The 17767-nt window shown below is 52.8% G+C and overlaps 1 protein-coding gene across 1 annotated transcript in view; it reads right to left on the bottom strand.

The window, feature by feature from the left end:
• Positions 1-208: 208 nt before the first annotated feature.
• The window catches only part of LOC115390648 (potassium voltage-gated channel subfamily H member 1-like), a 33750-nt gene continuing 16191 nt past the window's right edge, over positions 209-17767 (bottom strand). Inside the window, exons 7-11 of the mRNA XM_030094579.1 lie at positions 14705-15134; positions 12598-12797; positions 7117-7369; positions 4505-4701; positions 209-1074 (exon numbers count right to left, since the gene is read on the bottom strand). Coding sequence (XP_029950439.1) covers positions 247-1074; positions 4505-4701; positions 7117-7369; positions 12598-12797; positions 14705-15134 — 1908 coding nt within the window. The 3' untranslated portion in view covers positions 209-246. The remainder of the gene's footprint in view (positions 1075-4504; positions 4702-7116; positions 7370-12597; positions 12798-14704; positions 15135-17767) is intronic.

Raw genomic sequence — 17767 nt, 5'->3', positions numbered from 1 at the left:
AGGGCGGAGAAACCCGATCATGGCGTCATTTCCATCATCACAGTGCCACAGTCATCTTAGGAACATCTGGTGTTATTGCCGTTATCATGTCTGAAGGTTGGAGGACATCATGGTGAAGTCATTCGGTTTCAGAGATCGTTCTGCTTTCCTTTCAGTTTCACCGTGTTTCACCAAACAGCGTTTTGAGGGACGTCTTCAGAGTGAGTCTGGAGTTCGATTCCTGTGAGGGAGCCATTCATGTCCGCTTCAGGAGAAGTTTTCTTTGTCCGAGTCAGGAGACGGAGGACGGGAGCTCTCGAAAACGGAGCCGGACGACTTCCTGGATCTGAGCAGTCGCAGCATCTCCCCCAGCTGGGCTTCCAGCACGCTCATGCGCGAGTTCAGAGAGCTGATGTTGCCTCTCAATTCCTGCTTCAGATCCAGGAAGGAGGCTTGCATGATCTGCTCGGGCGTGGGGGAGAAGACCCTCTTGTCGTCGGCCTGGACCGGACTCCTGTCCTGGGGCGTCCTGGCGTCGTCCACGCTGTCCAGGCGGAGGTCGCTCTTGGTGATGCCGCTGTCGCAGGAGTCCGTTTTTTTCAGCGACATCTCGTCGTGACACTTAGTCCTGTCGGGCAGCGTCTCCATGGACTCCGCCTTGGACACTCTGCTCCACGACTCCGCTTTGACCACCGACTCCTTGAAGCGGCCCCAGCCTCTCGCTCTGGGCGCCTCTCCGGGCTTGTGTCCGGTCACGGCGCCGTTTTGGCCGAGAGGAGCGTGGAGCAAAACCCTGCTGGAGGTGGTGGAGGAAGTGGAGGGGGAGGAGGAGGCGGCCGGCGCCGCCTGGCTCTCGGTCACCATGGCGATGCTGGTGGACTCCAGGATTTCCGGACCGCGCGGCGGATCGGCGTGATTGACCCCTTTCTCCAGGTCGCCCCGCTCCGCCGCCAGGCGAGCCTCCTTCTGCTGGCGGAATCGCTGGAAGAGGCGTCGGACAGGGTGGTCCGGAGGCAGGTTGAGGGGCGCTTCGTTCTTCCTCTTCAGCATCTCCTCCTCCTCTCGCTTCACGTCACTGATCTTTCTGAAGATGATCTGTTCAGAAAGAAAAGAAGCATCAGTGTTTACATGAAATGTGACTCTGAAAGGAAAACGGTCAGTCAAACTGGGAGGGGCTCCCAGACGCTCCATCGGTGAGGAGGTCTTGCTGTCGTTGCGGTTTGACCAGGCTGTCAGCTACTGACCAAATTATTGACTGTTTGGACCGATAAGTCTCTCAGCAGGACCAAGAAGCTTGAGGGAACTGAGGATTTCTTCAAAGGTGTTCCAGGGTGTTCCAGACCAGTGGAGTACCACAGGGTTCAGTTCTAGGGTCTGTTCTAAAGGGGGATCCATGTGTCTCATGAGGACTGGAGGGTTCTCTGACCTCTGCCTCCCTGAATGTTTTAGCTGTGAAGCTTCTGCTGGTTCCACACTTCCTCACGGTGCAGAAATGTGAGCTGAGAGAAAGAAGCTTCAGCAGAACCAAGTCAGAGAGAAGAGACGGACCCTGGTACTGAGTCCAAATCTCCAAGACAAACAAGCAGGGATTCCTCTACGCTGCTGCTGTGGGAGTTTTACCAGCAACCACACTCCTGTGGTCTAACTGCCTGCCGGTCTGTGCCACATAAATCCCGGCTCTGAGTCCTCCATACAGACGCTGTCACAATATCAACGGTCTGTGGAACGAGCCGAGCAAATTCCAGACATGTGAAGGATTTTTAGAAAATCCCCTCAGGACAGGCCAAAGAGGAGGCCAGGGTCACCACCGACATCCGCAGGCGTCAGTTCTGCTGAGAACGTGTCTGAAAAGCCACAGGAAGACATGATCTGATGAAGGAAGCGGAATGTTCCAGGGTCACCTGCAGTGTGATGATGGAGCAGTTTAAAGGTGGAGGCGCGAGCTTCAGCCGGTCGTTTAGCTCCACCAGCATCAATAACGCACAGCCAGGCAGAACAAGACACTACGGGGTGGGGGGGGGGGGGGGGGGGGGGGGGGGGGTTCTGCAGGTTTCCTCTTGTCAGAAGACAGTTTTTCTTTTCATTTCCAGTAGATGTGGTGGACATCTACACCTAACATGGACCAAAGAAATTCGCTGTATCCACAAATATCTATCTCTCCACCAAAAATGAGATTATTTTAATTTATTTCTCTGAAAAGCTTTTTAGACCAGGAGTAAGGAGTAAAAGATTCAAAAATAGCACACAAACACATTTCATCAGAAAAGTACTCAACAGTAACAAAGTGAATGAAGCTGTTAAATAACAGACGAGCAGCTCATGTGACAGTGAGGCGCTGATACATTTTAAAACGGGATCTTTTTTGTTTTTTATTGAACATTTTGTACAAAGCAGAACATCACAAAACATAGACAACAACTCAGAAGAAAAGAAAAACAAAAAAAAAGAAAAGGATGATTAGTCCTTATATTAACATTCCTTTGGCCAAGCTATGGACAATAAGCCAGATCGCAACTTCTGTGCAGAGGGAGAGTCCAAACAGTTCAAGAAAGGGTCCCATGTCCTATAAAATTTATATGGCTTGTTCTTTAATAGAGTGGAGAAAGCTTCCACTGGTATAGCAGAGATAACGTATGAAGCCATTGATGCTGGGAGGGCGCATCATCCGAAATCCACACAGTGTAACAGCTAAACGGGATCATTTTAAAAACTGGACACATGACTGACATCTCTAATCTCCTCTGCCACTGGCTTCATGGAGTTTCTAATCCAGAATTGCTTTATTCTGAGTTAAGTAATTTTGGATGACTTTCCTGAGCTCGGTGTTTACATGGGAAAAATGAAAAATGAAGGATTAACTCCTCTGTAACTCTGGGGCAGTGAAGCGTTCTGATTGGACGGTGGCGGTGACATAGCGACGTCTCCAGGAAGTAAACAAAGCGTTTCCGTGGTGATTTTTCTCTCTTTCTTTCTGGATGAGCTTTGATTCTCTGCAGCTTTAAAATGTCCTCATTGTTCTGCTCTTTTCATTAAATCCATTTCTTCTAAAGCTCCGTTAAATAAATCACCTCTGCACGGGTTGAACCGCCGGCCCCATTTTGGAAAATGGCGTCATGGCAACAGACGAGCAGAACGACGGGAAGAAAGTCGCCTCATTTACACAGAATCCCCCTTAGAAGGAGAGAAACCCGCCGGATTGTTCAGACTGAAACTTAACTCCGAACAAAGTTTCCAGGTTTACATTTTATGATGGAACTGATCCCAGTCAGAGGGACAGGACTGGATCGGTGGATCAGTGGACCGATGGATCGGTGGATCAGTGGATTGATGGATCAGTGGATCGGTGGATCAGTGGATCGATGGATCAGTGGATCGGTGGATCAGTGGCCCGATGGATCGGTGGATCAGTGGATCAGTGGCCCGATGGATCGGTGGATCGGTGGATCAGTGGATTGATGGATCAGTGGATCGATGGATCAGTGGATCGATGGATCGGTGGATCAGTGGAATGATGGATCAGTGGATCGATGGATCGGTGGATCAGTGGATTGATGGATCAGTGGATCGATGGATCGGTGGATCAGTGGATTGATGGATCAGTGGATCGATGGATCAGTGGACCGATGGATCGGTGGATCACTGGATCGATGGATCAGTGGATCAGTGGATTGATGGATCACTGGATCGGTGGATCAGTGGATCGATGGATCGGTGGATCAGTGGATCGGTGGATCAGTGGCCCGATGGATCGGTGGATCAGTGGATTGATGGATCAGTGGATCGATGGATCAGTGGATCGGTGGATCAGTGGATTGATGGATCAGTGGATCGATGGATCACTGGATCGATGGATCACTGAATCGATGGATCGATGGATCGGTGGATCAGTGGATCGGTGGATCGATGGATCAGTGGATCGATGGATCAGTGGATCGATGGATCAGTGGATCGATGGATCAGTGGACCGATGGATCGGTGGATTACTGGATCAATGGATCGGTGGATCAGTGAGGTCAGCTACTGAAGCCACACTGAGTTTAGGTTCACCACTTCACAGGAGAACCTGGAGGAAATCCACACACACACGATGAGAACATGCAAACTCCATACGGAAAGGCCCGGCCAGAATTTGAACCTATGACCTTCTTGTTGTGAGAGCACTAGCCACTGCTCCACTGTGCAGCTCTGCTATAAAACCATCCCACCAGTCCTCTTTTAAAAAGCTACACTGCTCTGTGTTTAAATGACCTACTTATTGTTTACATTGAAGAAATCTGTGCTTTGTATTTTGAATTAATAATGTTTCAACTGATATTTCATTGTTGGTTTTACAGATTCATTTATGTTAAATTTACTTTTCAGATTTATTTTTCTGCTCCATGGAGAACAGAATTGAAAGCACTGAAGGAATTCATGAAAAAAAAAACCAAAAAAACGTGTCCACCAGTCCCACTGTCCCGAAGCCGGACAGAGATGAGGAATGGATGGATGGATGATGGATGTGGATCCGGCCTCGCCCACTCACCCTCTTCCTCAGGTTGTAGGTGAGCACCAGGTTCCTGGAGAAGTGGTTGGCGAAGTTGGAGTAAAACTCCAGGACTTTCTGCAGCGCGTCCCGCTTGATGACGTGGAGGTCGCAGTAGGTCAACGCCCGGACGTTAGCGCACGACTGAGCCAGCGTCATCTCCTTCCAGAACACGTCTCCAAACACATCTCCTTTACCTGTACACACACACACACACACACACACACACACACACACACACACGCTCAGTCTCGTATTTCTATCCTTGTGGGGACCTTCCATTGACTCCCATTCATGTCTAGCCCCTAACCCTGACCCTTACCCTAACCCTAACCCACACCACAACAAAGCCTAACCCTAAAGAAATGTTTTTGCACTTTTACTTTTTTCAGTAACAACAACATGGTCAAGAAAACACTGTTTCTCCTACTTAGGACCGGAAAAAGGTCCCCACAAGGCACGTCGTTCCACGTTTTGCTATCCTTGTGGGGACATTTGGCCCCGACAAGGATAGAAATACGAGAACACACACACACACACACACACACACACACACACACACACACACAGAGAGAAGGAGGGGTCATGAATGTTACTTAGTTACAGTTACAGCCAGGCCAGGCACCAACCTCAAAAATGAAGCGAACTGCAGAAAAGCTGTAATTCAGGGGAACTTGCAGCAGGGGGCGATGATGCTGGGTTCAAAAAGAGCCCGAGTCCCATTAGAACCCATTAGAACCCATTGAAATATGTGAAATTCAGAGTGTAAGTAAACACATAACGCTCCTGGTTCCAGACCAGGTTCTGGTCTCTGTCTCAGGTTCTTCTGGACCAGATTTTCACATCAATCATGTGTTGATTTGATTTTCGCAGTTAAAGTTCAGGATAAACCAGCCAATCACAGCTCCTCCTCTGTCCACAATGATGTGGTCACATGACAGGCCGGACCAGTCACATTACATCTGGTTTACTGTGTGGAGCCGTCCTGCTGGAGCTTCAGAACGCTGTGGGGGGCGCCACGTTAGCTCCGCCCATCTTTTATACTTCTGCTTATTAGCTATATCTGCTCCTACTGACTTTATTCAGTACATCAGGACGGCAGAGCTCCACCTCCAGGGTTACTCCCGTTCAGGACGTCATGGAGGGAACATCTCAGAATCGCCTGTTTGAGCCAACGTTGACTAAACCGTGGAGGACGACAGTGAGAGGACAGACTTTCTTCACTTCTGGGGCCTCACAGTCACAATACGGGGACAGATTACTGATTTTTATGGCTTCTTCTTTACAGTCACAGAAAGAGGACAGAGACTATCAGGAATCCCTCCCGTCCAGTCAGGCTGGCTTCAGGTCCTGAACCAGAACAGCGTCTCATTATATTGATGAAGGTGTGTACAGATGTCTTGGCGTCAGAAACAGCTGGACGCTCCCAGCAGAGTCCATCAGCTGCTGGTCCCATGCTGTGAGGACAGACTGAACCTTCAGACGCTCCGGGGAACACCAGTCCATCGCCCATCCAAACCAGTGCTGGCTTTCTGACAGATCTGGTTTAGGAACCTTTCATCAGTTCTTCTAAATAAATGGTGATACTCTGTGTGTTTGAGAAGAGGCCGAGGCCGCTCGCCTGTCTTTCTGTCTGTCTCTGATGAATGTGGAGCTGCTAAAGAGCTGAGGCTCTCATGAACACCGGAGAGACTCTGACAGATGTTGATTCAGCCGAGCTCCGCCTCCACGGCCTCCACTATGCAGCCTCAACACTTCCTACATGCAAATAACGCTTTGCTCATGGGCCCCGGAGCATGCTGACAGAAATAGCAAACAACTGTTGGCGTTCGGAGGAACCAGCACAGGTTCCTGTCTATCGTCCTTTTTCCAACAGGAAATGCTGACAGAGCTCCTCTGACCTCCTCTCTACAGAGAGGCTGATAAAGAGCTGAATCAGCAAAAAACAGAATGTGCTGGAAGGAAAACAGCTGAGAAACTGGTCTGGTGCCGCTCTCTCATGTTTGATGCTCCCTCATCAGGTTCTGTTGAACAGACAGTAAGATGCAGAGAAGGACAGCGACCTTTGTCCCCAATGCTTCATTTTACTTTGACTTTACACTCTGCGAGATTACCCTCTAAGCCCCGCCCCCACATACAAATGAGCCAATAGCAGTAAGCTACCACCTGCCCCGAGCTGGGAACGCTTCTGTTGTCTTCTGGGCTACTGAAGTCATTTCTGATGCAGATAGCATGAACTGATGCAACAGCGACGGCGATGCGGAGCGTCACGAAGGATCAGCGACGGGGTTCAGCTGATCGCGTTTCCCAGCCTGGACCAGTCTGCAGCGTGTCAGACCACACCGCCGACTCATCTTCCTCAGGCCAGCCAGCGAACTGACTGACTGGCAGCATCTCTGCGGCGGTCCTTCTTTGAGGTGGATTCACTTTGCAGCTGACTTCACCTGCTATTTGGAGGAGCTGGAGCAGTCCGCCATAGCTCTAGAAACATCTGGATAAAATACAAACATGCAGGCGGCTGCCATGGCTCGTCCCAGTTCACAGCTGTATGTAAAGGAGGCGGGGCTTAGCCACAGGCCAATGTCTGCGTCCGTGTCGGACATGCGCCTCACCCAGGATGGCCACCACCTCGTCGTCCTGAATGACCTCCAGCGAGCCCGACACCACGAAGCAGAGGCTGTCCACGCTCTCCCCGGCGTGGAAGATCAGGTCTCCCGGCGCGCTGTGGATGGTCTGGAACTCCATGGCGAGGGCGCGCAGGCAGCCGTCGCTGGCCAGCCGGAACCCCGGGTGCTCCTTGAACACCTTCCTGTTGAGGTGGACGCATATGTCCGCACGCATGTCTTTAGGACAGATCTGGAGAACCTGTGACACACACACACACACACACACACACACACACACACACACACACACACACACACACACACACAGAATGCTCCGTCATGAGGAATCAACAGTAAAAGACCTTTTCAGATATGAAAAAGACATAAACACCGAAGCATCACATCACAGTCAGTTCCACGTGTTCAGTATATATTTTTATATAGATGGGTGTGTGAAGGGGTCACCCTAAGACAGCTAACTAAACCTTCTGGTAGTTTTCCACGTTTCCTGTGGTCACACACAAGACAGACAGAAATCCTTACAATACAATATGAAATATGAATCACACATATAGCAGGCAGTCCCGGTGCTCTAGTGACATTAAGAGACCCCACTGTGGTCCTAATATGGAATACTAAGTGACCCTGTAGTGGTCCCAATATGGAACCCTGAGGGACTCCGTGACTAATGGATGATTTACACAGAGAATTGTGGTCATTTACATAAACATTCTGTGTCTTCCAGACAGGTTAGTTCTGAACCATCCAGCTGGAGGCTTCTGACGCCAGAGTGCTGGGGTTCAGTAACTAGGATATCATGTTACTGGTATCAAAAGGTTTAGAGAAGTCAAGGAATATATATTTATGGGTAGCTCGGCATGTTACGGCATTGCCTTTGGGAATGGAAGGTCGTGGGTTCTGTTTAGGCAAGGCCCTTTGTACTGAATGCCGATACCTCAAAAATGAGCGCTACACAGACCGTGAGAGTCAAACCGGCTCGAACGCCACCAGGGTTAACAAGGTTCGCGTCAGGTGTTGTGGAACCAGGACACCCTGATGAGAAGTTGGTGCTACATCAAGGAGGAGTCAGGACGTCAGGTCAGTATGGGGGTCATTACAGCATCAGCCCCTAACGGCGAGACTGGGTACCAGGCCCCAATAAAAGAACCGCTCCAGGGGAGGGCAGCTGACCTGAAAGAGAAGATCATGAAGTCCTGGGGGAACAGAACTACCTCCCGCCTGCCAAGGCTAACGAACAAAGTACCAGAAAGGTCTCTACTGGACAATGTAAACAAAGCACTGGTAAGTATCCCCACCCAGAACATCACCGAGACCAAGCAGCTGATCTACAGTTCAGCATCAGTCATCCTACAGAGGCTGGGATACAAGATGAACAGCGTGAGGAGCCAGAAGTCAGAGGCTCCATGGAAAAGAAGGTTAAAGGCAAAAATCAAGGCAACATGGAAAAACTTAGCCTACTGAACTGAACAGAGGCATGAAGCTTAAGGAGGAACTGCCCAAGAAATAAAGCAGGCTGTCCACAGCCGAGGCTCTGGAGGCTGCTGAGCAAAGACTGACGGCCCTATGGCTGCCCGCCTGAAGAGATTGTAACTTATTACTTTGTGCACCCCAGGACTCCCTTGAAAAAGAGGTTTTTAATCTCAATGGGACTTATCTGGTTAAATAAAGGTTAAAGCTCGTGTCCGGAGTTTTGAAAGAGAGAGGTTTTTTTAATCCAGCGTCTCGAGGTTCCGCCTCCCTCTGCTTTCATGAGCGACCAAGCCACGCCCCTCTAATAAAGCACGCTATTATCTGTCGGGTGAAAATGAGAGCCTCTGAGTCCTACAGCATCCTCCATGTTGAGCTGTTTACGGTGGATGTTCAGCAGACAGTGGATATATCCGAGGTGAGCGCGGCGGCTGCTGCGTTGCTAACTCTCCTCTGCTGGGCGAGCGGCCGTGCTCTCTGGCTGCTCCAGTTGACTGACAGCAGGACAAGGCGGAAGCTCGAAATCTATTGGCTGAAGCTGACCGGCGCTTTTTCTGATAACATGGGGGTCTATGAGACGAAGGCGGGGCTCATAAATACATGTTTATATTGCTTTATGCTGATATTATATTGTAGTATCAACCAGACTGACACATTGAAGCTCTGTTGAAAAATGATACATACGTTGGAAACGAACGGAAACTCCGGACACGAGCTTTAAATAAAAATAAAAATAAAGATGTACAAGAGAAGCAGAAGCCAGGAGAACAAACACAACATTCTTCAACAACCCAGCGAAGATAGACTCTCAATGGCAGTAGGACCACAGCAGACCCCCCCTGGGCGGAGACTGAGCAGTACTGGAAGAGGATCTGGGAGAAAGAGGTGAAACACAGCAATAACACACCGTGGCGAGCAGACCTGCAAGCAGAACACTGAGCCTCCAGAACAAGACCCAGCAGTCATCACTGCAGCAGACATCCAGAGAAGAAGAGAACTGCTCCAGGTTTCAGGATTCACAGGATCCACAAGTCCTGGCTGAAGAAGCTACCTGCTCTCCGTGAAGGCCTGGTAGCCTAAAGGACCCAGCTGCTGAGAGAAGGGAGCCATCCACAGTGGAACCCAAGGTCCACAGTCCTCATCACGAAGGACCCCAGAAGGGAACAAGACCGTCCAGCTACCGGCCTCGAACCCGCCTCAGCTACATGGAAGCTCCTGTCTGGCATCACAGCGGCTAAGATGAACAGGAACATGGAACAACACCTGAGCAGAACCCAGAAAGGACCTGGCAACAACAGCAGAGGAGCCAGGCAGGTACTGGTCCACAGGGCGACTGAACAACACTGTAAGAGCAGAACCCCCAGCCTGAGCTCTGCCTGGACTGATCATAGTGCTGCTCACACTGGAATACCTGGAGCTGTGGAACATCGACAGGGAACCGAGAACCTTCCTGGGAACTCCATGAGGGAGACGGAGAAAGCGCGAGAGGCATTCTATTCATTTCATTTCTTCATTATTTGCTCGTCTCTAAATGAGATAGACATTGCTGCCCACAGGCCGGGTGTCTCGTAGGCCAAAAGTTGCAGGTTTGATTCCCTGTCTGTCCTCATGCTGAAATGTCTTTAAGCAAAACACTGAACCTCCTCTCCTCCTCCTCCTCTCCTCCTCCTCTCCCCCTCCTCTCCTCCTCTCCCCCTCCTCTCCTCCCCCTCCTCTCCTCCTCCTCCTCTCCTCCTCTCCTCCTCCTCCTCTCCTCCTCCTCCTCTCCTCCTCTCCCCCCTCCTCTCCTCCTCCTCCTCCTCCTCTCCCCCTCCTCTCCCCCTCCTCTCCTCTCCTCCTCTCCTCCTCCTCTCCCCCTCCTCCTCTCCTCCTCTACCCCCTCCTCTCCTCCTCCTCCTCCTCCTCTCCTCTCCTCCTCAGACCAGGAGCATCCTCCACAGAGCTATATTTATCCTGGTGTTTTGCTGTTAGAGCAGCAGAGCCGCTGTCTTCCTGGACGCCTCTCCTGCGCTCTGATTGGTCAGCTCCAGCTGGGGGCAGCCTCATGGTGGGGAGCAGTCCTCCTCCAGCTTGGCCCTCTGCCTTGGCTTCACACACTCCTTCTGTTTCCTCCTCAGGACCGGAGGACGTGGGAATACTAACCATGGTTCTGTATTTCTGTTCTCTACTGTATATCAGGATTTTCTTATGTTCTTAATCGTGATTAATTGCAGAATTTCCATAGTCACTTAATCAGGCTTTGAATTTCTTATTCAAAATTCTGCTGATTTGCCTTTGGTGACTTGGATGCAGTTTTAAGCCCAAAAACTTACAGTGTGCTGGTTTAAGACAAGACCTGCTTCTCATTTGTCTCATCAAAACAGGAAGTAGGAAGCGGCGCCACGCCCGGTTTGAGGGTCACAATAACACGGACCATGTGTGAATAGAAACACTGTACTGACCTGTTTTACACCTGGGATAACTCATAAGAAGCCAGCACACAGTGGGAACCTGAGGCACAGGGCTTTCAGACGGCCTGCCACGTCCAATGCATTGTGGGCCGCGATCGCCATTTTCACAATGCAGAGTCTGTCAGTGCAGCCACTGACAGACTCTGCAAAGTCAGCTCTAACTCAGCCTGGAGACCTAGAGAGCTGGGGGTGGGCTCAAATGAAAGCTTGGTTGAGCAACATGACGCCCTTCTCAGGCCAGTGTGATCTCTGGATGCAAAGCTATACAACGCTGAAGGTCGCATCCCAGGATTGGCTATAACTTTTTATACAAATGAGCTGGAGAGCTGGGGGTGGGCTCAGATGAAAGCTGGGGGTCTTCAAAAATCAGCTTAGGGCCCTGAAACCACCTCTATACCACTTATAAGACCCCTGGCTATTGTTTACATCTCATACATCTCATACAACACTCAAACGTTACGGGAAAATGGAGCACATTAAAGAACAAAACCAATGGACCTACAGAGACCAGCTGGACCCTGTTCTGGAGGCTCGGTGCCATGATGGACCTACAGAGACCAGCTGGACCCTGTTCTGGAGGCTCGGTGCCATGATGGACCTACAGAGACCAGCTGGACCCTGTTCTGGAGGCTCGGTGCCATGATGGACCTACAGAGACCAGCTGGACCCTGTTCTGGAGGCTCGGTGCCTCAGTTCTATCTGCTGGCAGACATGGTTGTCGGTTGCAGTATTACTGGATCTTCAGCAGGGTCGTTGTACTGCTCCACATGTTTTTAAATAACCAGAAGAGATCTACGAAGTGGCCAGACGCCGTCACTGCGACTGAGCAGATCGGTCTTCACTGAAACGCTCAGAATCAAGGACAGACGCTCCGCAGAGGTCACAGCAACGATTCGTTCTGAAGCTGTCGAGCGAGCGACTGTGGTATCTAATAACAAAATGTTTGCGCCGTGTTTTCCGCTAGTTAAAAGAAAAAAGAGCAGTCGCGCAGGGAGCAGCCAGGAACAGAGGCCATTTCCCAGCATGCATTCTTCTCCGTAGTTTCGAAACGTCAACAGTTGGAAACCAAGCATCGATCCAATTCAAAGAGCACATGAAAGACCCGGATGTGGACTGACTCCGCCCACTGCATCGAGTCTGCATCAGGACTGGACTCGGGAAGTGAAAATGACCCAAAATGCATTTTTCAGGAATGTTTGTGTGGAGGAGTAAACACACAACGGTGAGTATTATTCAACAGCACGCAGCTTTAAATGTTCTGGGGGAGAGTGTAGCAGGGCAGAATGTTGAGGGGCCAGTCTCTCCACATCTGAGTCTTGGTTTGGTTGCTTTTGGACAACACTGGCGGTCCGGACAGCAGCCACTTACTGAATGCAGTTTCATGACCGTACTCTTCTGGGAATGTTTGGTGAAAATGTGAGTTTTGTATTTTCTTTGGGCGTGCAGACATTCAGCTGCCCTCTGGTCTTCAGAAACGCTGGAGTGTTTGCAGAGTGTGACATGGAGAAGGCTGTAACGTACTCCTGGAGTGACGGAGCGGAGCCGGTACCTTGTCCGTGTCGATGCCCCGGGTCATGGACCAGGTGGACACGATGTAGTCCATCACCCGCTCACTCAGGCCTTTGGGGACCTGGTAGAGCTTGAGGAAGTCGCGCACGCTGTTGAGCATCTCGTGGTAACGGTTGGTGTTGGCGTACATCTGCTGGAAGATGGTGGTGACGTTACCAAAGATGGTGGCGTAGAGCAGTGCTGCAAACAGTCGGAGACAAGAGACAGACAAGAACCGAGCTGAAGACAGATCACAGTCAGAGACACCACCAAGACCCAAACCACGTCCTGAAAGGCCGACAGCGGAAAGACGGGCTACGACTGGAGTTTTTTGTTTTCCTTTAATTTCAGTGTCCACTCCACATTCCAGGTGACAAGCCTTGAAGTGTTCCTGTGCTCAGTCACTTTTCTAATGAGACATGACAAGGGTGTGTGTGTGTGTGTGTGTGTGTGTGTGTGTGTGTGTGTGTGTGTACATATTAACTATTCATGTCCTCTAAAAGCCAGAGCTCAGCCCATCGATACCATGAGGCTCTGACTCAGCTGTGAGGCTGCAGCCAGTCAGCAGGATGAACTCTGGGTCCCTGGACCGATACCAACCCCCCACCCCCCACCGCCACCGCCTGGCGGCGGGGGGGTCAGAGGAACCAGGGTCATAATAGCCAGAGCTACGCAAACCTAACATGTACACACACACACACACACACACACACACACACACACACACACACACACACACACACACACACACGTGCGCTGTCCACCCTGAGTGTGACCGTCATGCAGCAGACGGCTGACCTTCAGCAGCACTAAAGAAGAAGTGGAGGACTGAGCTGGCAGAGGACAGACTGACAGCGTCCGGATCGTCCCCGTTCTAAAGGGTCCATCAGCTGAGCAGAGTGGTCTGGTCTGACGGGACTGGACAGAGACCTGCAGTCCTCCTGCGCCCCACACCTCCATGAAGAGTAATCTATTACAGCCTGGTCATCTGTCACCTCTTCACTGCATTCAGAAGCAATAAGACCCTCCTTTAAACCCGGCCGGTTACAGCCCGAGTGCTGTATTTCCTCCTCACCTTCCTCACCCTCACGGGGCTGGGTGGGTGGGGGGGTGGTTTCTGCTTTAACAGCAAGCGGACCTGCTGCCATCTGTGTGTGGGCATGTTGGCCGGAAAGAGTGTGGCTGATTTCTGCTGTGCAGCAGTGGGAAGGTCATGAGTTCAAATACAGCCCGTGTGCACTTTGCATGTTCTCCCTGAGCGTGAGGTTTCTCTGTGTGCTCTGGACAGGCATGGGAGGCTAACAGTTCAAAGTAGAACTCTACTCTTCAAACAACAGACAGAAATGTCAGAGTCTGCAGGAGTCAGGCTGTTCCATCAGACCGGGAGACCCCCCCTCTGTCCCTGGACCACAGCCTCAGACCACTGGGAGCTACGGACTGGTTGATCTCTCTGGCGTCTTCCGCTTTACTGTCCCTCTAGCGACTAAAACCAGATATAAATTCTCCTTTGTGCCTCTCTCCATCCGCGCTTTAAACGCTGAGGAGAAGAGGAAGTAATAGCACGTTTACCGATTTCTGTGTGCTTTTACTATGAAACTACTGTATATTTGCTGACAGTAGTCTGTCACTTTTTACTTGCCGGTCTGGAATGTTTCTCACAGCTTGGTTTGATGGGTCCACCTTGCTGATCTGTCTCTTATTTGTACTGGAGCTAACTATGCACCGAGGTTTGTTATGCTATAATGTTGTCTTGTATATTTATGTTATGTACGAATGTGAAGGTACTGCAAACTGAATCGCCCTGCAAGGGACAAATCAATAAACTGAAATCTGAAATCTGTATTTCAATGTTGGCACGCTGCTTCAGACTGCTGTGAGGAGTGTTTTAAACGGGCGTTATGACGCCTTTAGATGAAACGCATCATTGACCATTCACCATCACATGAGCACAATCTACTGTGGGAGGATGTTTGCTGCGTGACATAAGCTAAATTGTCACTGTTTTTGAGCATTTTACTTTTTTAGACTCAGCTTAAAGGTTTCTCTGGCGAGAAAACACAGCGACGGCGAAACGCCAGCGAGCATTCAGAGGCAGCAGAGCCACTCACATCCGATCATCATCATGGCCACCGCGAAGATCTTCTCCCCGTCGGTGTTGGGAGCGATGTTCCCGAAGCCGATGCTGGTCAGGCTGGTCATGGTGAAGTACAGCGAGGTGATGTAGACCGAGTCTTTGCTGGGCCCGCCCTCCCAGCGGCCCGAGCCCGAGGCGTTGAACCTGTAGGGCGTCCCCACCGTCTCCCCCAGCAGGTACAGCCAGCTGTCCGTCCTCACGCTGTTGCTGTCCTCGTCGATCACCTCGTAGTCCCCGATGCTGTACCAGATGCAGGCCAGCCAGTGGGCCGCCAGGCCGAACACACACACCAGCAGGACCAGCACGGCGGCGCCGTACTCGATGTAGTGGTCCAGCTTCCTGGCCACCCGGCCCAGACGCAGCAGGCGGACCACTTTGAGGGAGCTGAAGAGGCTGCTGATCCCCTGAAAGGCAGAGCAGAGGAGGACCAGGGGGATGACCAGGGGAGGACCAGGGGAGGACCAGGGGAGGACCAGGAGGAGGACCAGGAGGAGGACCATGGGAGGACCAGGAGGAGGACCAGGAGGAGGACCAGGAGGAGGACCAGGAGGAGGACCAGGAGGAGGACCAGGGGAGGGCCAGGAGGAGGACCAGGAGGAGGACCAGGAGGAGGACCAGGAAGAGGACCAGGGGAGGACCAGGGGAGGACAATGGGTGGACCAGGGGAGGACCGGGAGAACCAGGGGGACCAGGGGAGGACCAGGGGAGGACCGGGAGAACCAGGGGAGGACCGGGAGGACCAGGAGGAGGACCAGGAAGAGGACCAGGAAGAGGACCAGGGGGACGACCAGGGGAGGACCAGGGGAGGACCAGGGGAGGACCAGGAGGAGGACCAGGGGAGGACCAGGAGGAGGACCAGGGGAGGACCAGGAGGAGGACCAGGAGGAGGACCAGGGGAGGACCAGGAGGAGGACCAGGAGGAGGACCAGGGGAGGACCAGGAGGAGGACCAGGGGGATGACCAGGAGGAGGACCAGGACGACCAGGGGGACGACCAGGGGAGGACCAGGGGAGGACAATGGGTGGACCAGGGGAGGACCAGGAGGAGGACCAGGGGGAGGACCAGGAGGAGGACCAGGAGGAGGACCAGGAAGAGGACCAGGAGGAGGACCAGGGGAGGACAATGGGTGGACCAGGGGAGGACCGGGAGAACCAGGGGGACCAGGGGAGGACCAGGGGAGGACCGGGAGAACCAGGGGAGGACCGGGAGGACCAGGGGGACCAGGGGAGGACCAGGAGGACCAGGGGAGGACCGGGAGAACCAAGGGGACAAGGGGGAGGACCAGGGGAGGACCAGGGGAGGACCGGGAGAACCAGGGGGACCAGGGGAGGACCGGAAGAACCAGGGGGACCAGGGGTGGACCAGGGGGAGGACCAGGGGGAGGACCAGGGGGAGGACCAGGAGGAGGACCAGGACCACCAGGGGGACGACCAGGGGAGGACCAGGAGGAGGACCAGGAGGACGAGGGGGAGGACCAAAGGGAGAACCAGGGGGAGGAGCAGGAGGAGGACCAGACATGGAGAGCAGAGAGTGAGCTCTGGAACCTCTGGACAGACTCACTGTCTCCTGTCTCAGTCCTCCAGGAGCTGCTGGACGCAGCGTAACACATCATGTCCTGCAGAACCCCAGTCCTGCAACGACGCTCAGCAGTGGAGTGAAACCCGGAGTCTGGCCTGACAGGAACCGTGAGAACACCTCCAGCTCTACACCATTCATCTGACTGACAGGTTCTGATCATCCACTCAGACTACTGGACTTACTGGAGGTTTTCAACCGGGCCGATCCAGACCACCCTCGGTGGTTTCTGCTGTTTCAGTAAACACACAGCCAACATTCAACTTCCCTTAAAAACATCATCACCTTTCAACAAATCACCAGGAATGCAAAGTTTCTTTCAGCTGAGCTGTCTCTCAAATCAGAAGCAGAACTTCGTTTGTTACTTCCAGACGACTGGAGTTCACTTCATCAGGGAGAACCAGAACCTGCTGAACCAGCTGCGCTGTTGGACCGGGTGTTGGAGGACTCTTGGTTTGAGCCACATGGCTTCCTCTGCCTTCACTGCTGGTTTGTGTGTGGAGGTCCTGGCGGTCCAAAGCGCCGCCGCTCAGCTGATCTGCAGTCTGCTCTGCTGCCGGATTCCCTGCCAGGACGGACGGACCGTCACCAGGACGGACCGTCACCAGGACGGACCGTCACCAGGACGGACACCATGTGAACCACAGCGCAGCCAGGACTTTATCCCAGCTACTGCTCCTAAACGCCGCAGCAAACCATCTCCTTCCCAGACCTGCATCATCTTATCGAACTGATAAAATCAATTCATTCATTCATAACCTGCTCGTTGTAAAGCGCCCCCCACCAGACCGGGCCCCCCACCAGACCGGGACCCCCACCAGACCGGACCCCCCACCAGACCGGGCCCCCCACCAGACCGGGACCCCCACCAGACCGGACCCCCCACCAGACCGGGCCCCCACCAGACCGGGACCCCCACCAGACCGGGCCCCTACCAGACCGGGACCCCCACCAGACCGGGACCCCCACCAGACCGGGCCCCCACCAGACCGGGCCCCCACCAGACCGGGACCCCCACCAGACCGGGCCCCCACCAGACCGGGCCCCCCACCAGACCGGGCCCCCCACCAGACCGGGACCCCCACCAGACCGGGCCCCCCACCAGACCGGGCCCCCCACCAGACCGGGACCCCCACCAGACCGGGCCCCCACCAGACCGGGCCCCCAGGTGTTTTTATCCTTCCTTTAAAAACATCAACAGTGTCTGCGGTCCTGAGGTTCTCCGGCAGGCTGTTCCACAGGCGGGGTCGTAGTGGCTGAAGGCCGCCTCACCGGGGGTCTGGGTTCTGGCTTTTGGGACTCACAGTAGGCTGCTGCCAGAGCACCTCAGGGCCCCGAGGGTCCAGACGGTAAAAACAGATCAGCTGAATAAGAAGGAGCGAGGACATGAAGACATTTAAAAACTAATACGAGAACTTTAAAATCCATCCCGAAGCAGACAGGGAGCCAATGCAGCCACTTT

Source organism: Salarias fasciatus, chromosome 6 (genome assembly GCF_902148845.1).
Source record: "Salarias fasciatus chromosome 6, fSalaFa1.1, whole genome shotgun sequence".
Lineage (NCBI taxonomy): Eukaryota > Metazoa > Chordata > Actinopteri > Blenniiformes > Blenniidae > Salarias > Salarias fasciatus.
Note: the sequence above shows the minus strand (reverse complement) of the source record. Positions and strands in the feature narration are given on the sequence as shown.